The 19,672-nt window shown below is 40.0% G+C and overlaps 1 protein-coding gene across 1 annotated transcript in view; it reads left to right on the top strand.

Annotated features, from left to right (window-relative positions):
* LOC136874544 (uncharacterized) overlaps window positions 1–19,672 on the top strand; it is a 99,582-nt gene that overhangs the window by 55,084 nt on the left and 24,826 nt on the right. The window contains exon 3 of the mRNA XM_068227929.1: window positions 996–1,106. Coding sequence (XP_068084030.1) covers window positions 996–1,106 — 111 coding nt within the window. The remainder of the gene's footprint in view (window positions 1–995; window positions 1,107–19,672) is intronic.

The raw sequence follows: 19,672 nt of genomic DNA, 5'->3' as shown, positions 1-19,672 counted from the left end.
AGGATTCAAGAGGACAAATTGGGGACAATATTCGTTTATAGGAACAACAATTAGGTATCAGAATAATTTATCAATGGATATTTTTGATAAATTTCCAACTTGCCAATTAAAGTTTCATGGCTGCAGATTGAAAAATTACAGCAATCTTTTTTTCTATTGATGTGTATTCTCAACTTCTTTGAAATTATTTAATTCTAGGTAAACAAATTATAGGGAATCTGCCACCTTGGCAACAGCCCTAAATATAGATAGAGCCCTGCGCGGATATACAAAATATGATCCACATCGGCATCCGTGAGTGGTTATCCGCATCCGCGAATAGCTATCTGCAGATATTGTAAATATTTAACTACATTATATTACACCCAAGGTATTGAAATGGATAGATCTCTTAATGTACCAGGCACGAGAATCCTGAATCCCTACAGAGATTTTCTCTTGCAACAACTACCGATGTATTGGCCTTTGATCCTTCTTTCCATTAACTGCGGGCAGGAGCCAGTTAAGCTTAGGTCACATTTACATCTTTATGGTGTCAAGGCTCTTTTTATATCACCATTCTCCCATACCAATGTCAAGGGTGGCCTAACCACAAGTAAAAATGAGAACATATCTGAGTGAAAATCAATAAACTTCATTGTTTAGAAATTTTCTGCCCTGCCATACAGTTTGCATCTGCCAAGACAGTAACTTAGCAGATATCTGAAGATATCCGCATCCGTGCAGGGCTCTAAATATAGATCAGAGGAGATTTATTAATTGATTGATTTTTATTGATTCAGTCTGAAGAAACTTAGGATATGAGTTTTCCTTACTGACTCTGAAAGACTCACAACATACAGATTTAAATTGTTTGTGGCTCAATCTTGATGTGGTTGTTAATTATCTTTAAATTGCTCATTTTAGCAAACACAAAGACTTGAATGCCATAATGGTGACTCATAAAATGTGAAACAATTTAATTAGTACATTTTGTGGTGTACCTGTAATTGCAGGCTGATCCCAATAAACCAGTGATGGTCCCTGGAGATTTGGAACGTGCTCATATGAAGGAAGTAGATGAGAGTAAGATGATTGCGTATAACAAAGTCCACATTATGAACATGGTGAGTGAGAAACAGTTGAACATACTAGTAGTTGAATGGTTCTCAATATTTGTAGATTTGCATTTAGATGTCTTAGAGTATTATTATTTGCAAGATTAAAGAGCAGGTTCAGATGTGAAATAAAAGACTAACAGAAAATGGATTTCGACTGAATACCAAGAAAACGGAGTACATGGAGTGCAGTCTGCAGATGGATGGATCAATGGCCAAGATCTCAATAATGTAGAACAGTTTAAGTATCTTGGTTCTTTGGTCAATGCTAAGTGTGACACTATTCCAGGTGCCCGTGCATGGGTAAATGCGGCCTGGCAGCAAACTACTGGTGTTCTCTGCGATCGTCGGATACCAATCCACCTGAAGTTCAACATTTACAGGACTGTTGTTTGCCCAGTCGCTCTGTATAGCTCTGAATTCTAGCCAGCAACAGTCAAGCAAGAACAAGCACTTCATGTCAAGTAGATGTGCATGCTTCGCTGGTCACTTGGCCTGATCCGGCTAGATCATGTCACCAACATAGACATCCAGAAAATTATGGGAGTTGCCCCAATTGTAGGCAAGATGCATGAGACCTGACCTCATTGGTATGGCCACATAATGTGTAGAGAGGCTACATCACTTGTAAAGACGACACTTCACATCATACCATCTGGAAATCGGCCACATAGTCAACCTAAGAAATTCTGGCTTGATCCCCTTCAAGAAGACATGGCTATGTTCATCTTGTTCCAAATGATACACTCAATAGAACCAAGTGGAGGTTGGCTTGCATTACAGAGGACCCTGCTCCATGGCAGGACAAATGCTTAGATGATGATGATGCAACAGACTTGATAATATTCACCTTAAGGTACTTGAACACAAAGGTTTGGAAACAGAACACCAAAGAATACTATTTCACCTGCAGTGTAAATTTATATGGTAGGTGTCTCTTTCTCAACATATCTAGTTTTGTTGAATGGAGATCAGATCGAGAGCAATCTCAGATTTGCTTCTGGACAAGGTAGTCCAAACTGATTCACTTGGCCTGGGGCACCTATGATTACAATAGCCTCACTGTCTATCGTGTTCCCTATCAGTGAGATCATGACTGGTCAAACGCTGCAGTGTGCAGACTCATACAAGTGCAGGCCTATTCTAGCACAGATATAAACATCAACGGGCTACAATGGAGAAGTGGTGGAAAAAGTGCGGGAAAGAACAAGAGGGCAGAACACAGCTGGAAGAAATTAATGTTTTTTTGCATTGTATGCACAGTCATATCCACATGTTTACAGGAGATCACTTTTTCAACTGTGACACTCGAGCAATTACAGCTGCAAGCTGGTATTATGGGCAGAAATTTAAGAAACTACTTGCACTAATTAATCAGCGATAGATTTTTGAATAAACAATAATTGCATTTACGACAGTTGGAAATGTTAGTTTGTAGTTTACTGTTTATTTGAATTTTCTTCATAGTATATAGTGTCTACTTTTCCTCAAATGTTTCATTCTGTACTATTCACAGAAAAGTGTGAGCTGATTATGTCTCTCGTAGTTAACATCCGGCATTTACAGGAAATTGAAGGACTAACTATGGAGAACCATTTCTAGATAAGCTTGCGTTGACATTTGAACAAGTTGTCTCCCAGGCCAATCCTATACTCATTTTTTGGGTGTTGCCCTTTAAAAGACTCGACATTATAAGGAGTAAAATAGTTCATCTGACTTACGACTTATAACACTGGGTGTTTGTTCTGTACCCAAAATCCCTGCAACTTATACACCAATAAGCCATTACATTATGACTCCAACATAATTCAATGTACGACCATGATTTTACAACACAACTACAACTACTCAGCGAGGGATGCACTCAAAAACTATTAAAGAAACTATTCAAAATAGTTTATGTTGGGCCCAACTTGTAAATACACTTTTAATGATTGAAAATTATTTATTAATTCATACAGGTTTAAGGAACAATATGTATTCCCTTCATCAGTGAAACATGTATGAATGACTAAATAATAATAAATAATTTTCAATCATTAAAAGTGTATTGACAAGGTGGACCCAACATACACTATTTTAAATAGTTTCTTTAACAGATTTAGACAAGTCAATACAGGATCAAATCAAATACCTATTATGGTTAAGTTTATCAACAGAATGTACTCAATGCAGTGGTGGAAGATATCGTGGGGCATCTGGCATTGCAAACATAATAGAAAGTCCTTCAGTTGGCATACATTGCTGGGCAGTGGTGGCGTAGCATGAACCCGCTTCTCCAAGTTGAACCACAAATGTTCAATGGAGTTCATATCCGGGCTATGGCATTGAAGCAAATTCACTATCATTTTCCTCAAAACAATAATTTGCAATCCTGGCAGTGTGGCATGGTGTATTCTGCTGTTGCAATTGGCCGTCACCATCAGGGAATACTGTTGACGTGAACGAGTATACATGTTCCCAATAACGTCCAGATAGTGAATAGCTATTTGAGGATTGGTGAACCAGAATAATGGACTCCAGAGTGTCCCATAAAATTATCTCCTGGGATCACACCTCCTCCACCAGCCTGTTTTTGCCCAACCATGCAACCACATGCCATAGCCTCCGATGGAAATCGGCCTACATGCGTTCGGCAGCTGACGTGATTAACCAGGAATTTGGATTCATCAGATCAGTTGACCTTTTCCCAATCATCCACAGTACAGAGGCAATGACTTTGTGCCCACTTCATGTGCAGCTTTCGATGGAGTGCAGTCAACATTGGGGTATGACTGGGTCATCAACTCCGCAGTTTCATGAGCAGCGGTGTTCGATGAACGGTGTGCTGAGAAAGATTGGCCTAGTCACCACCACTGTACCTGTTAGTGATTTCTCGAACTGTGGTCCTGTGGTCGCTGTGAACAGTGTGCAACATCCTCCACTGGCCTCTGGCATCAATGAATCACTGTCGACACATGGCTTGACAAAGTTTCATTGTTTCCCCATCGTTGCAAGACTTCTGATACATGCTCACAACAGTGGCATGAGAGCAGCCTACAAGTCTCGCCATTTCGGAAATGCTATACCATCAAAATCTGCTCTCTATCAGGCGTGGAGATATTGGCCACTTTTCCCATTCTGACGCCGGAGACACTAACAGCAAGCCTGTAGATGTGTTACTAGCATGTCGCATATTACTCTTCCTGCTCCAAGCACGCTAAATGTTCCCCAGTCGGGGTAGTCATAATGCAAGGGCTCATCGGTGTACATCACACATACAACTCTATCCTCCACCACACTATCAGACAGATTCTCATACACAGCAGATGCTGGTATGCCATCCACCCTCGTCAAGCAAAATAATTTGGCATTTAGGTCTTCCTTCGTGTGATATTGTATTGTTGTCCTCCATATACCGAGTTCAGCAGCCTTTTTACTTACCAACTTCATAGAAGACCATCCAATCTAAGCAGCAACCGTACATGCTTCTAATCATGTCTTCTTCTACTCCACAGACTAACTTTAACACTGTCCAAAGCACATATTTCTCCCTAGTGAGCATTAGCGCATTTTGAGGTGGACCCTTATTAAATCCTTTCTAGAATGCTCCCATGATTTGTTTAACTGCCCTATGTGTTGTTGTTCATTCTCCCATACACTAACCACTCCTCAGTATGTGAACATTACCACTTACATCTGCAATGGCTTCTTCTATTTCTTCTTTCCTGACCTTTTACCAATCATCTGGAGTCCACCAAAGTGGATTAAACTCAGTTTTATGGCCTGATGCCCTTTCTGATACCAACTCTGCATGGAGGGACGTATTCACTATTGTGAGTTTCTGTGATAGCTGGTAGTGCAATATGTTGTATGTAGATGAAGATGTAACTGTATTTATTATTTAGTACTAAATACTAGTGCCCACCTGGTTACTATGATCATTAGACATCAAGTGTATATGGTCAGACTTAGCCGGGTAGAGTCCCATTATTCGAGGTTTGTGCACTGCCATGTGTGCGCGATCAGTGTACAACATACAGACCGGTAAGAAATGTGTTGCGCGCACATGTAAATTTTTAAGTGTGCGGTCGCTATTGTTGTACAGTGAATTCAATTGTTAATTGCCCTAGAGTGCAAGGTCTTATTTAAGCTAGGGGAAAGTGTTGCTAATAAGCAAGATATGCTGGTAGGAAAGGGACAGGTAGCACTTAAAATGAACACACATGTTTATATGTTTATATTCTAAACAACAGCCATATTTGTTTCTGTAGTGTTACCAATAGGCACTATATAAATTCTCCTTTGTAATACAAGAAACCACAGCCTTCTACATGAAAAATTACCAAATTTATTTCACCTTGAAGTAACACCTGGAATATGTTTAATATTTTTGACCTGTTCAGACAATATTTAAAAAACACAAATAAATTTTATTCATAAAATAGCACATTTTAACATGAGATAAAAATCCAAGAAAGCCAAAAATTACCGAAAATTACTTTCTAACTCCCCTTAAAAGGGAAATTAAGAGCGAACTGAAATCTAACCAATAGGAACTTAAGACAGTTACAATATAACTTAACATTGAGCTAGGGCCAACTTAAAACAAACCAAAGTGTGAATTAAAATTGAGCCAGGAACAAATTAAGTTTGAACTAAAATCAGAATCAAGTGAAGTGAATAATGGACAGATTAAATAAAAACAAGAAGTGCACTCCCTCAAGACTAGTTAAACAATGGCATTATGATGTTATTGAACTGATAGAGAATCATTACAAAGAAATACCACAAGTTGTGGAATCCAGAGTTCAAAATCAGAGGAAGGAAGTCTGTTCACTGTGTGGAAGAGTGATGGCCACTTAATGTGTTCAGAAAGGATGATTACCTCGTTGTACTTCCTCTTAAAACAAAAATCATCATTATCATCACCACCACCACCACCATAGAGACTCATAGTAAACCAATGAGGAGCGACGGCTATTCCAGCATGGCGAAGGTAAAACCCACATGCTACAACGGGACAAAATCTTGGAGGATGTTCTGGGTTTAGTTCGAGACCGTGTGCGGGCACAATGGTTGAACGTAAGTGGAGAAGTTCGTACACCTGATTGCTGAGATAGATGGACAAGCAGTGGATATATTACACAGCCTCAAGCTGGGCCCACCTATGAGGAGATTGTGGAACATTCGATGGACACTACAGTGACCAGTAACTGGCATCCGCCTGCTGAGTCTAGCTAAGAAAAGAGACCAGCAAGCCTATGAGATGCTGCAAAGATTCGCCACCGAGATAGAGTAGCTAGCTGTCAAGGCTTTGACGTGCTGCCTCAGGATCTATCCAATGTAAGGCAGCCTATACTTTAATCGATGGGCTCCGTGACACAGAGATTCATCAGAGCCAGAGAGGAAGCCCAACAACCCCTACGTGCTGTGAACAGCTTCAGGAGACACCATCCCTTTCATGAATGAGGCGCTACTCAACCTGAGCTGGGACAGTGAAGAGAATAGTGGCATCATCACCAAGGATAAGAGCCATGAAAAATGAGGATGCACCGAGCTCTCTCCACACGCCACCACCAAGACACTGAGACCCCAGTGAGATCATCTGCTGGAAATGCGGCAAACGCAGCCACCTACAGTTGAACTGTCATGTGAGGTGCGGCCCCCAATCAGAGAAACGAGTAAGTGCCTGCAAGGAGAGAAACTTTTCGGCACCGTCTCTACCATCACCTCACTTCACATGAAATGTGGTCACTGACCAGAGCGACGACATCATGAACGCCGACGGATGGCTCTGGGACAGGCTGTGCTGGGTCACGAAAGGCATGGAAGCGACATTAACAATCGCCAGGTCAGACTTCAGTGATGGACATGCAGAGAGAGAGAGATCTCAACCCCCCACCTGCATGCTGCGAACAGTTTCTTGAGACACCAACACTGTCATGAAAGAGGCGCTACTCGACCTAACGATGGAACAATGGGACAACGGCGCCTATGAGTCTGGGCCTTCATCACTGCCATCACGGATGAGGTCATCCTGGGACTAGACCCAATACAGGCATACACTTTCGAAATGGGACGACTTGTGATGTTGCTCAGTAGGCAAGAAATAATGATCTGACGCCCAGAAACACAACACCGAGTAGCAAGATTAACGCTTGCCAGCACAGAGGTGCTACCAGCCAACAGCGAGGTGATAGTGACGGCACGGCTGGAGGGAATCACAATGCAAAAAAGAGAGATGTTCCACCTATTAAATACAATGATAAACTGTTGCACAATTAATGTCACAACATGTTTAATTTGGTTTGGGACCAGTTTCGACACATATCTATGTCATCATCAGCTGATAGAAAAAACATGGCAAGAAGTATACAACACACAAAAAAAACACATTAAAGGATAACTGTAACACATATGACACTTTCTTGAAGAAGTGAACAATCAAAGTTCATGTAGCACTTTTCCATGAAGATAATTTTTGTAGATATCATAAGCAGTGTGATGTTCTTGAGCACTCTTGCTGCAGATCTTGAGGTTAAAAAGGATGCAACATAATTTACAATTCTTGCTAGGCAAGGAATAAACTTGTTGCTAGGTTACGAATAACATGATTTTGTTTTTGGTACTTCTAAAAGTGGATAGTGATATATATAAAAACTCGTAGAGTATATTGTAGGATATGAACTTATCAGTATTGATATGGATTTATGAGATCTAAAGAAAAAGAAAATAAGTTAGAAATAAAAAAATAAAAACAGTGAAAAAAATGGTAAGATAAGTAATACTATGAGGCTCACCTTGTTTAGCTTGCCATGAAGTATAAGAGGAAGTAAGAACAGAAATTTGAGCACAGGTAGGGGATAGGAGGTGGCGGGGAAGGGGGGTGAGGGAGTAAGGGGAGTAGTTTAAGGTGGATCAGGGGGGTGTTGTGGTAGGGGCAAGTAGCACAAGAAGGTGTTGTGTATAACATGGAAGATTGATCGCCCACTTACCAACTTGAAGCTTTTGAAAACTAAGATAAGGAAGTCAAAAAGGATGTTTGGTTTTTCAGACAAATCATTAAGGTTTTGGTTAGGATTAAAAAATTGACCAAGGTGTATCAAACAATTTTCAGTGATATCAAGAAGAGGGCCTTTGTTTAGGGTACTGATAATTTCAAAATCTTGGTCAAATGTTGTTAAATGATGTTTTTCGTCCTGCATGTGTTGCCCTATTGATGAAAATTTACTGCATTTTATCGCATTAACATGTTCTGAATATCTAATTTTGAAGCTGTGTCCTGTTTGTCCAATGTAAGAAGAATCACAGGTATTGCATTTAAAACAGTATATGCCAGATGTTGAAAATATGTTAGTTCTGTTTAACAATTTGGAATTATAAATCACTTCCATGTTTCCATTGTTAGTTCGAAAGGAAATTTTAGAATTATGTTTTTTGAAGATATTGGCAATGCAGTAGACGTCTTCATTGAAAGTGAAGGTAGAGTAAGCTGCTGGTTTAGGATTGTCATTGCCAGGGCACCTGTCCTGGTAAGATGCTTCATGCCGGTACAAATACTGATTTCAGCGTTGTGGGATCAGAGGATACAAAGTGGAATCTGAGAATGGGACGTGTGAGCAAGTAACCTACATCTTAACAGTGTTGTATTTGTTCGGTGTTTAAATTTAATGATTATTCATTCAATAAAAAATCTGCTGTAACCAGTAAATTTAGCGATGGAAAGGATGATATTCTCTTTATTTAAATTATCTTTAGATAAAGGTATTTTGAAAGCACGGTTAACCATACTGTTGTCAGTGGCACACTTATGTGATAGTGGGTGTGAGGAATCTTATCTTATGATAGTAGATATGTGTCGAAACTGGTCCCAAACCAAATTAAACATGTTGTGACATTAATTTGTGCAACAGTTTATCATTGTATTGAATAGGGGGAACATTACTCTTTTTAGCATTGTAATTCTCAGTTCAATATGGACCAATTATGAAGTTTATTATGAAGTTTTTAACTTTAAACAGCTGGAGGGACCCGCACAAGGAGACAGTGTTCCTGTAGAACCTGGCCAGGGCACCTGTCCTGGTAAGATGCTTCATGCCGGTACAAATACTGATTTCAGCGTTGTGGGATCAGAGGATACAAAGTGGAATCTGAGAATGGGACGTGTGAGCAAGTAACCTACATCTTAACATTGAATAACGAATATGCACAGGCCCCAGAAGCAGATAAAGGTCTGGACAAGGTCCGAAAGATTATCTCCGATGCCTGGAAACATGGATATGATTAGTGAGGAGTTTCGAACAGTAGACAGTAAGCAGGTTCAGGATATAGAAACTGAATGGGTGGCAAACAGGGATGCTGTAGTAGAAACAGCAAGGGAATGCCTAGGAACAACTGTGTGTAAAGATGGGAAAAAGCGAACATCTTGGTGGAATTCACAATTGAAATGTCAAAGAAGGTTCAACCTTTTCAATACAAAACGTGTTGTATAAGAAGTTCACAACATAATATTTATTGAATAATAAGGACCGGTTTCGACGCTCACTGCGTCATCATCAGCTATAAAGATCAACAAATAGGCAAAGTACATGTCATGAATGATTTACATTAATAACTCTTGTATGGCTGAATACAAATGGTAAACTGCTTTGTCATAAAAACTAGGAGAAACTTGAGTAAAATATGATAATGTGATGTGACACGTAAAACATAGTGGTTTGATGGGTAAAAATTATGTATAAAATTGAACTGATGCTATGAGCATGAGAGTCTGAATATGGTGATAAAACTATGTGGTAAAAATAAAATGGTAAAATTGTCCACTCTTCTGTTGTTCACTTCAGGCACATAAGTCCAGGTCCGATGTTATATAGTCAAACCAATAAAAAGATTTTTGTCGAGGCCGGGACACCTGATGTTGGGCGATTGAATAAGGTTGCTCTTCAAATTAGTCTCAGCTCAACAGGGTAGTGAATCTTTAAGAGAGGAAAGAAAAACTAAGTTAGTGAAATGGAAGTCTAAATCGAGTCGCGGTCAAGGGTGATAGAATATGAGACTCCCCTTGTTTGGCGTGCTGAGTGTGTGGTGTAAGAAGAGTTCTGGACTAGTGAGAAGGTGTGACTGAGTAGCGAAGTTAGAGTGAGAGAGAGGGGGGGGGGGGGGAGGGGAAGTGGAGAGGAGAGGAGAGGGGTAGGGAGGCAGAGTTTAAGGTGGGTCAGGAGGGCGGAGTGGCAGTGGTGTGGGACGTAAAAGAGTACTGTGGAGAGCGTGAAAGATCGATTTTTCTCTCGTGGTTTTTATACCTCTAAAGACTTCTATTAGGTAGTCGAAAAGAATGCCGGATTTTTCTGAGATTTCGTTAAGATTTAAGTTAGGGTTAAAAAATTGGTCTAGGTGAATAAAACAGTTCTCCGTAACGTCGAGTAAAGGGCCTTTATTTATGTTTTTGAGAATTTCTAGGTCTTGTTCTATGGTGGTAAAATTATGCTTTAAGTCATGCATATGTTGGCCTATTGCGGAAAATCTATTATATCTGATGGCATTAACGTGTTCTAAGTATCTAACTTTGAAGCTGCGCCCGGTCTGTCCGACATATGAGGAAAGACAGTTATTGCATTGAAAACGGTAAACACCTGACATTGCATAAGTGTCAGACCTGTTAACTGATTTGGAATTGTGAACTATATCTATGTTTCTATTGCTGGTTCTGTAAGAAATTTTAATATTATGTTTCTTGAAAATATTCGTTACACTGTGTATATTTTCATTAAAGGTGAAGGTGGCGAATAGGGCAGGGTTATGTCTTTCTTTGGTTAATGTTGACTTCAGTCTATGTTTACATTTGTTAATGATACGTTCTATGAATGAGGCATTATAACCGTTAAATTTAGCAATGGCCCGAATGGTGTTCAATTCTTTCTTTAGGTTTTCCTTGGATAAGGGTATTTTTAGTGCACGGTCTACCATGCTATAGTAAGTGGCACATTTATGTGCATGTGGATGTGTAGAGTCGTTTCTGATAGTGGTCGCTGTTTGGTGGAATGGTGAAGTGAGAGCAGCTTGTAAACGTAAAAAGAAGGCTTATCAGAAATGGCTCCAAACAAGGGCCGAGGCAGACAGGAATTTGTACGTAAATGAAAGAAACAGAGCGAAACAAATAGTTGTTGAATCCAAAAAGAAGTCGTGAGAAGATTTTGGTAATAACCTGGAAAGGCTAGGTCAAGCAGCAGGGAAACCTTTCTGGACAGTAACAAAGAATCATAGGAAGGGAGGGAAAAAAGAAGTGAACAGTGTTTTGAGTAATTCAGGTGAACTCATAATAGATCCCAGGGAATCACTGGAGAGGTGGAGGGAATATTTTGAACATCTTCTCAATATAAAAGGAAATCATCCTGGTGGTGTTGTGAACAGCTAAGCTCATGAGGAGGAGGAGGAGGAGGAGGAGGAGGAGGAGGAAAATGGTGTTGGTGAAATTACGCTTGAGAAAGTGGAAAGGATGGTAAATAAACTCCATTGTCATAAAGCAGCAGGAATAGATGAAATTAGACCTGAAATGGTGAAGTATAGTGGGAAGGCAGGGATGAAATGGCTTCATAGAGTAGTAAGATTACCATGCACTGTTGGTAAGGTACCTTCAGATTCGACAAAAGCAGTAATTGCACCTATATATAAGCAAGGGAACAGGAAGGATTGCAACATTTATCGAGGTATCTCATTGATTAGTATACCAGGCAAAGTATTCACTGGCATCTTGGAAGGGAGGGTGCGATCAGTCATTGGGAGGAAGTTTGATGAAACCCAGTATGGTTTCAGACCACAGAGAGGCTGTCAGGATCAGATTTTCAGTATGCGCCAGATAATTGAAAAATGCTACGAGAGGAATAGGCAGTTGTGTTTATGTTTCGTAGATCTAGAGAAAGCATATGACAGGGTTCCGAGGGAAAAGATGTTCGCTGTACAGGGGACTATGGAATTAAAGGTAGATTATTAAAATCAATCAAAGGCATTTATGTTGACAATTGGTCTTCGGTGACAATTGATGGTAGAATGAGTTCTTGGTTCAGGGTACATACAGGGGTTAGACAAGGCTGTAATATTTCACCTTTGCTGCTCATAGTTTACATGGATCATCTGCTGAAAGGTATAAAATGGCAGGAAGGGATTTAGGTAGGTGAAAATGTAGTAAGCAGTCTGGCCTATGCTGACGACTTAGTCTTAATGGCATTGTGCCGAAAGCATGCAGTCTAATATCTTGGAACTTGAAAATAGATGCAATGAGTATGGTATGAAAATTAGCCTCTCGAAGATTGATGTCAGTAGGTAAGAAATTCAACAGAATTGAATGTCAGATTGGTGATACAAAGCTAGAACAGGTCGATAATTTCAAGTATTTAGGTTGTGTGTTCTCCCAGGATGGTAGTATAGTAAGTGAGATTGAATCAAGGTGTTGTAAAGCTAATGCAGTGAGCTCGCAGTTGCGATCAACAGTATTCTGTAAGAAGGAAGTCAGCTCCCAGACGAAACTATTGTTACATCGGTCTGTTTTCAGACCAACTTTGCTTTACGGGAGCGAAAGCTGGGTGGACTCAGGATATCTTATTCATAAGTTAGAAGTAACAGACATAAAAGTAGCAAGAATGATTGCTGGTACAGCCAGATGGGAACAATGGCAGGAGGGTACTCGGAATGGGGAGATAAAGGCTAATTTAGGAATGAACTCGATGGATGAAGCTATACGCATAAACCGGCTTCGGTGGTGGGTCATGTGAGGCGAATGGAGGAGGATAGGTTACCCAGGAGAATAATGGACTCTGCTATGGAGGGTAAGAGAAGTAGGGGTAGACCAAGGCGACAATGGTTAGAGTTGGTGTCTAACGATTTAAAGATAAGAGGTATAGAACTAAATGAGGCCACAACACTAGTTGTAAATCGAGGATTGTGGCGGCGTTTAGTAAATTCACAGAGGCTTGCAGACTGAACGCTGAAAGGCATAACAGTCTATAACGATAATGTATTGTCCCGGTAAAAGAGCCCGACTCTCAGATTATATTTTAAAGTAAGCAAGAATATAGTTCTCAGGGCTAAAACTGGGTGACTAGTAGCTAGGGCTCGGTACAGGAGGTAGGGTCCTATCTACAAGAAAACTTTGACTCTGACTGAACATGAGTTCATTCATATAAGACATGAAATTGCACATCACCTCCAGGTAGATATGAGTTGTCTTCCACATAGTCCTATAATATGGCTCGGATTCTCCAGTTCACCAAGCCGAGCAGGTTGGAACACGTTCCAGAAGATTTCAGGGACTCCGTACAGAAACGGCTGGTCTGTCTGGGTTGGTAGAAGGTAGAGATGCCTCGAACTTTCGAGGCCCAGGTTGAACCCCGATGATCCAGGTGATGTTGCAGATGATCATTTACTACCTCAGTCCAACATGACTGAGAGGCTTGATGTCTCCAAGGTCACTCGCAGTACTGATAAATCTGAGTTCATAAAAACCTTGGATGATTAGCGAAGTCACTGGTTATTATTCGTCAAGACTTTCAAAATTTAACACTCGTAAAATGATATGTCTGTATACGAGGAAAATAATTTCAGAGTTCACCACTAGCAAAAATCTTCGTCTCTGAATAAATACCGGTACTGGCAAAAAAACACAAGTCCCTTCTCATGAAACTATGACCAAATTTAAAGTTCATCACTGGCGAAGGTACAAGTCTTTGAATGAACACGGACGAAAAACACAAATCCATCCACATGAATAAATTTATAGTCTATCACTGGCGAAATTTATAAGTCTTTGAATCAACACTGGCGAATGTACAAGTCTTTGAGTGAACATGGACGAAAAACACAAGTCCATCCACATGAATAAATTTATAGTCTATCACTGGCGAAATTTATAAGTCTTTGAATCAACACTGGCGAAATCCTAAATTTATGTTTTAAAGACATTGAATGAAGTTAGAGTTCATCACCGGCAAAGTTTATAAGTCTTTGAACCAGTACCGGCAAAATCACAAATTTATGCTTACGGGAACTTTGAGCACATTCAGAGATCATCACTAGCAAAGTTTATAAATCACTGTTTATTAGAGGAATGAGTCTCTTAACACTCGCAAATATTGCAGGTTCAATTTATGAAGAATTCACTCTTTAACACATGTAAATAATACAAGTCCAATATGAATTTAACACACGTAAATAATACAAGTCCATTTCATGAATAATTGGGAAAATTCCAGTCTCGAACACCCGTAAATATTGTAAGTTTAATTATGAAGACTTAGGAAATGTTCTTTAACACTCGAAATATTGCAAGTCCACTTGAGAATACTTGGAAGAATTCGTTCTCCCACACTCGAAAAAAATACAAGTTCACTTTATGAATACTTAGAAAATAACAGAGTTCCTCGTCGGGACTGTCACTACACGACGATAGTAGCAGCGAGAGTGTCCACGCTGAGTACTCAGCTGTAACTGAGTAAACAGGCTAGAGTGGGCCCTCCTTTTATTCGATCCGGGGCGTCTACGTCACAATACGGCTTGACTGAATATCTCCTGAATCCCTCAATGGATTTACTTGAAACTCGAGCATTGCGACGTTCAGGTGATCCCAAACAAGATGACATATCGCTCAAGCCGCTAGCATAATTATTACGGGAGTTACAAAACTTTCCCCGTCGAACATTCGGGAAGATGTGACGTGAAATCTAGAATATACGAGTCCAGGCTGGGAACACGTGGTGTGACGGGCGGGCGGTCTAGCTAGCCCCTGTGGCTACGTCACAGCTCACAGCTGTCCTTCACTCGCTTGCTTGCCCCGCTGACGGTAAACAAACCAGGCGTGCTCAGAACATTACGCGTGATCATTAAATGTCATTTATACTTAAAAAATAGCTCATGTGCAGGTCGTAACCGGTACAGTATGTATGTATGTATGTATGTATGTATGTATGTATGTATGTATGTATGTATGTATGTATGTATGTATGTATGTATGTATGTATGTATGTATGTATGTATGTATGTATGTATGAAATTGAAGTTTAGGGGAAGGCGCCTAAAATTTAATTTTTAAATACATATGTTTTTGGTCCTATCGAAAAGTACTACATAACAAAAGCTACAGAGAATACAATTTCTGATCATTTATGTTTTATTCAGTTTTACCGTACCGACTGTGATGAGGGGTATTTCAGAGTCGGAAGAAAACTAATAATGTGAAGGCCTACGATATCGAAAGCGCATAACATTGATCAACAATAACATTACACTGACACATTGTTTGTTGTGTTGTTATTTGTCTCTTATGCTGCCTCTCAACTCCGATAGATGGGATTACTGCTGCGTACCGAGTATAATAGCCTGACTGAATATTGGCGGGAAATAGCCTGGGAGTTAGAATACTTTCTTGTTTAGTATGCCATTCTTCTGGTTCATACATTTTCTGATCCAGCAGGTACGTAACACACTGGTTCTTCATAGTATTCCAGTTATTCGATCCCTACTCTGACGTGCTGTTTTGAATGAGCAGTGTACATACTTAAGGCAGAGGCTGACTTAGTAGTAGTAGTAGCAGTACGGCGTAGTCTAGAGTAACAATTTAGGCCTATTCCAAATTATAGCACCACAATTCACTAAATAACTCAAAATTCAACCCTGAAAAGAGCCGTTTCTTGAGAAAAGTTCTTCCTCTTCACTTTTATTAAATTCTACATTAATTTTATTCCAATTTCTCCCCCACCTGTTTGTGACTGATGGTATGCAAACGGGTCTACCATTACAGTGAAAATTCCCTAACTCAGTCTTAATATGAGAAAAGATATTTGGTGACTTCCCCGTCGCGTTTCTAGGGTAACGTTAAGTGCTATGCAATTTAATACAATCTTACTCACAACACGTACACTAGAATTCCGTGTACAATGTAGAATTCTGTAGCAAAGCACGGGTACATCAGCTAGTACTAAATACAGTCCAATCCGCTGCAAAGAATGCAACAAGGCGTTTACAACTAACAGTAAACTTCGAACACACGCTGTTATACATACTGGATTAAGACCATTCCAGTGCCGGAAATGCAATAAAACGTCCCAGGTAATTTCGTCCTGGGTTTATCACTTTCATTACCTTTCCTACAAAGGCCTTTTCACACCTCGATCATATAAAAACTTCACTCTCACACAGCTTTCTTCCTCTATTCCTTGTTCTACAATATGTAAGAATACACTCTACCAATTCTTCATCGAAATCATGTGATAAAATTGTCTGCCCACCTTTCTTCTTCATAGATACTACGGCTCCATCTGTGTTAGCAACATATCTTTGTAAAGCAGATTTTAAAATGTTAAATTTCTCCGCTGCTGAACGTATTTACATGCTACTTTTCACTTTCAAAACCGCCTTTTCCACTATTTCAGCATCCACAGGTAAATGAGTTTTTGAATGGGGGTCTCTCTTATACTTTCTTCCCATTGTCCCTATTCACTCCACTTTCAAGTTATATGGCCCAAGTCTCTAAAAAAAAATTAAATAATGCACAGTTTAATCACAGGAATCTTCTAGAAACTTCAGAAGTAGTTTAAAGAATATCAATGAATGTAAATATAATCCTAACACACCGTTTCAGCCTCTGAAATTAGCTCACCAACTTAAGTTTACCTGAACCAAAAATGGCGCCAAAACATCAGCTGTCTTACAGGCTGAGCACCCCGACAAAAATTTGTTTTTGTATAAACCCTTAGACTTTCTAAAAATGTAAAAGAAAGAAGAACACTTCAACTTGCTTTAAATGAAAAAAATATCGCTAGTTGACACTTTGAAGAATACATTATTATTATTATTATTATTATTATTATTATTATTATTATTATTATTATTATTATTATTATTATTATTATTATTATTATTATTATTATTATTATTATTATTATTATTATTATTTTCCTTTTGTGTCCCTATTCACCGCATTTTACGGTATTGCAAGCTCCCAAAATAATGTAAGTTTGAATGGGAAACCACGATTAGCCTGTCCCCACTGCGGCAAACACTACAAAAACTCAATACGCATATAAGTCGATCTCATCCTGATATTCATCGCAAAATAATAGTACAGAGACAGCCTACCATAAACTACCCTGTCGCTTCACAAGGCGATGAAGCACACAATAACGAAGAATTTCGCTCCCAAAATGAGAGTAGAAAACCGGTGGGACCAATAGACGAATGTAAAAAGAGCTTGAACCAGTGAAATTGTAAGTTCTCTTGTGAAATGAGCACAGATAAGTTCGACAAGTCTGTCGACGAATTCGCTGTTTTCTTAACCGAATCCATAGATCTCCTACCAGGTCCTAAACACCCGCCAAAAATACTTTGAGGCAAGGAATCCATAGATCTCCTACCAGGTCCTAAACACCCGCCAAAAATACTTTGAGGCAAGAAAAATGAAGAGAGATACAAAGGTACACTCATATCCGCAGAGGGAAACAAATAGTGATAAAGAAAAGAGACGTAATAATTACCGATACAAATAAATGCAGTATTTCTATTACAACCAGCGAAGAAAAGCCATCAGAAACGCTCTGAACGACCAAATGACTCACTGTACGGCTGATATCGAGGATATTGAGAATAATTTTTCATCTATTTTTGCCACACCTAATAATCGTGAACGCGAACATTACGACGACCTGCTGACTGAAAGGGAACGCGCCGTACAAGACGAAACCTACGATGTAACGGTGCACAAGGACGAGGTAATCCTGGCTATGAAACGAATGGCTGTGGACACGTCATCCGGACCCGACAGAGTTCTAGTCAGAGCTATGACTATCATAGCTAACGTTGCTACGATAATGTTACAGACAGGGCATGTTCCATTACTGTTCCCAAAGGCGCGCACCATTTTGTTACCTAAAAATGGATATCCAACAGAACTGTCAGACTAGAGGCCAGTCATTATATGTTCAGTCCTTCGTCGTGTCATCGAGTGTCTTTGAGTTACATCCAATTTAGCGAACATCAAAGAGGATTCATCAAATCACCTGGCACCATCATAAACACCGCTTTACTCAGATCTGTGTTAAACTCAGCAAAACACAACAAACAAAATGTTACTCTGGTCTTCCTAGACATGTAAGGATCTCCATTATCGACAGTTTTATACAATCTCACAACATCAGGGGCGGCTTTTCAGGTGAAGTAGGTGAAGTGCCACTTCACCACTTATTTTTACCATAATGAATTACTTAAATTTATTTTTCTTGTGAAATTTGTTGGTTTTACAGAAAGAAAATGTTTTATTGTACGGCGTTTGGAGCACCAAGAGCTCGCATCACTTGATGAGAACCAGGGCCACAGTACGGCGTGAGACTGAGTGAAGATGAGCTGCCTCTACCTCCCAAGTGCTCCCTCCTAGCGCCATGACAACCCTGACGTCACCCGCGTACTTTCCACATAGCAGAATGTGCAAGTGAAGCTGTCGGAGGATCGGAATGTTTCGTCTTCCGTGCGTCATCCTGTGTGAAGTACGAGTACTTACGCATCGTGGTACATTCGTAGTGTTGTGCTGTTTTATTTAAACATGTATTCTATTTATAACATAGTGTGTATTTTATTATAAACACAATTTTCACGTTGGAGAAACGAAGACCAGAATGAAGTTCTACGTATTGATCGCCCTACTGAATCACTGCAGATTTGTGCTACAAAAGAAGTGAAACATTCCGGTAAATCTTACAATCTTAGTTTGAAACGATCGTGGTTTAAGGAATTTCCATGGTTGTGCTACTCTCCAGCTCTACAGAAGTTATTTGTTGGGCCTGCTTGCTTTTTATAAAAAAAATAACGTTTGGAATAAAGAAGGATTTTCAGCCCTTTTGAACATACCGGTAACACGTTCTTCACATAAGCACTCAGACTCTGCAGAACATATAATATGGCAGCTAGATTTGAAGACATCGGAAACAAACCAAAATACGATCTCTGATTTCCTGAAGGAAAATGCCAGACTGTATATTGTAACTGTACAGTTCAATAAAAATGTACATTTAAATAGGCTTTTCCTTCAGTTGGTAATTGATGCAGTGCTCTATTTAAGTAAGCAAGAACTAGCTTTTCGTGGTCATGACGAAACATTAAATTCAATAAATCGTGGTCACGTGCTGGACCCTCCGCCAGTCACGAGATACGAGTACAAAACAACCAAAAACAACACGTAATTCCTCAATCCTGTCCGCCTCTGTGGTGTAGTGGTTAGTGTGATTAGCTGCCACCCCGGAGGCCCGAGTTCGATTCCCGACTCTGCCACGAAATTTGAAAAGTGGCACGCGGGCTGAAACGGGGTCCACTCAGTTTCGGGATGTCAACTGAGTAGAAGTGGGCTCGATTTCCACCTCAGCCATCTTGGAAGTGGTTTTCCGTGGTTTCCCACTTCTCATCCAGACAAATGCCGGGGTAGTACCTAACTTAAGGGCACGGCAATTCTCATCCCCGTTCAGCATAGTAGGTGAGGCTGCCTGGGCGAGGTACTGGTCATTCTCCCCAGTTGTATCCCCGACCCAATGTCTCACGCTCCAGGACACTTCCCTTGGGAC

Source organism: Anabrus simplex, chromosome 5 (assembly GCF_040414725.1).
Source record: "Anabrus simplex isolate iqAnaSimp1 chromosome 5, ASM4041472v1, whole genome shotgun sequence".
NCBI classification, from domain to species: domain Eukaryota; kingdom Metazoa; phylum Arthropoda; class Insecta; order Orthoptera; family Tettigoniidae; genus Anabrus; species Anabrus simplex.
This window is presented reverse-complemented; position numbering and strand designations above follow the sequence as displayed.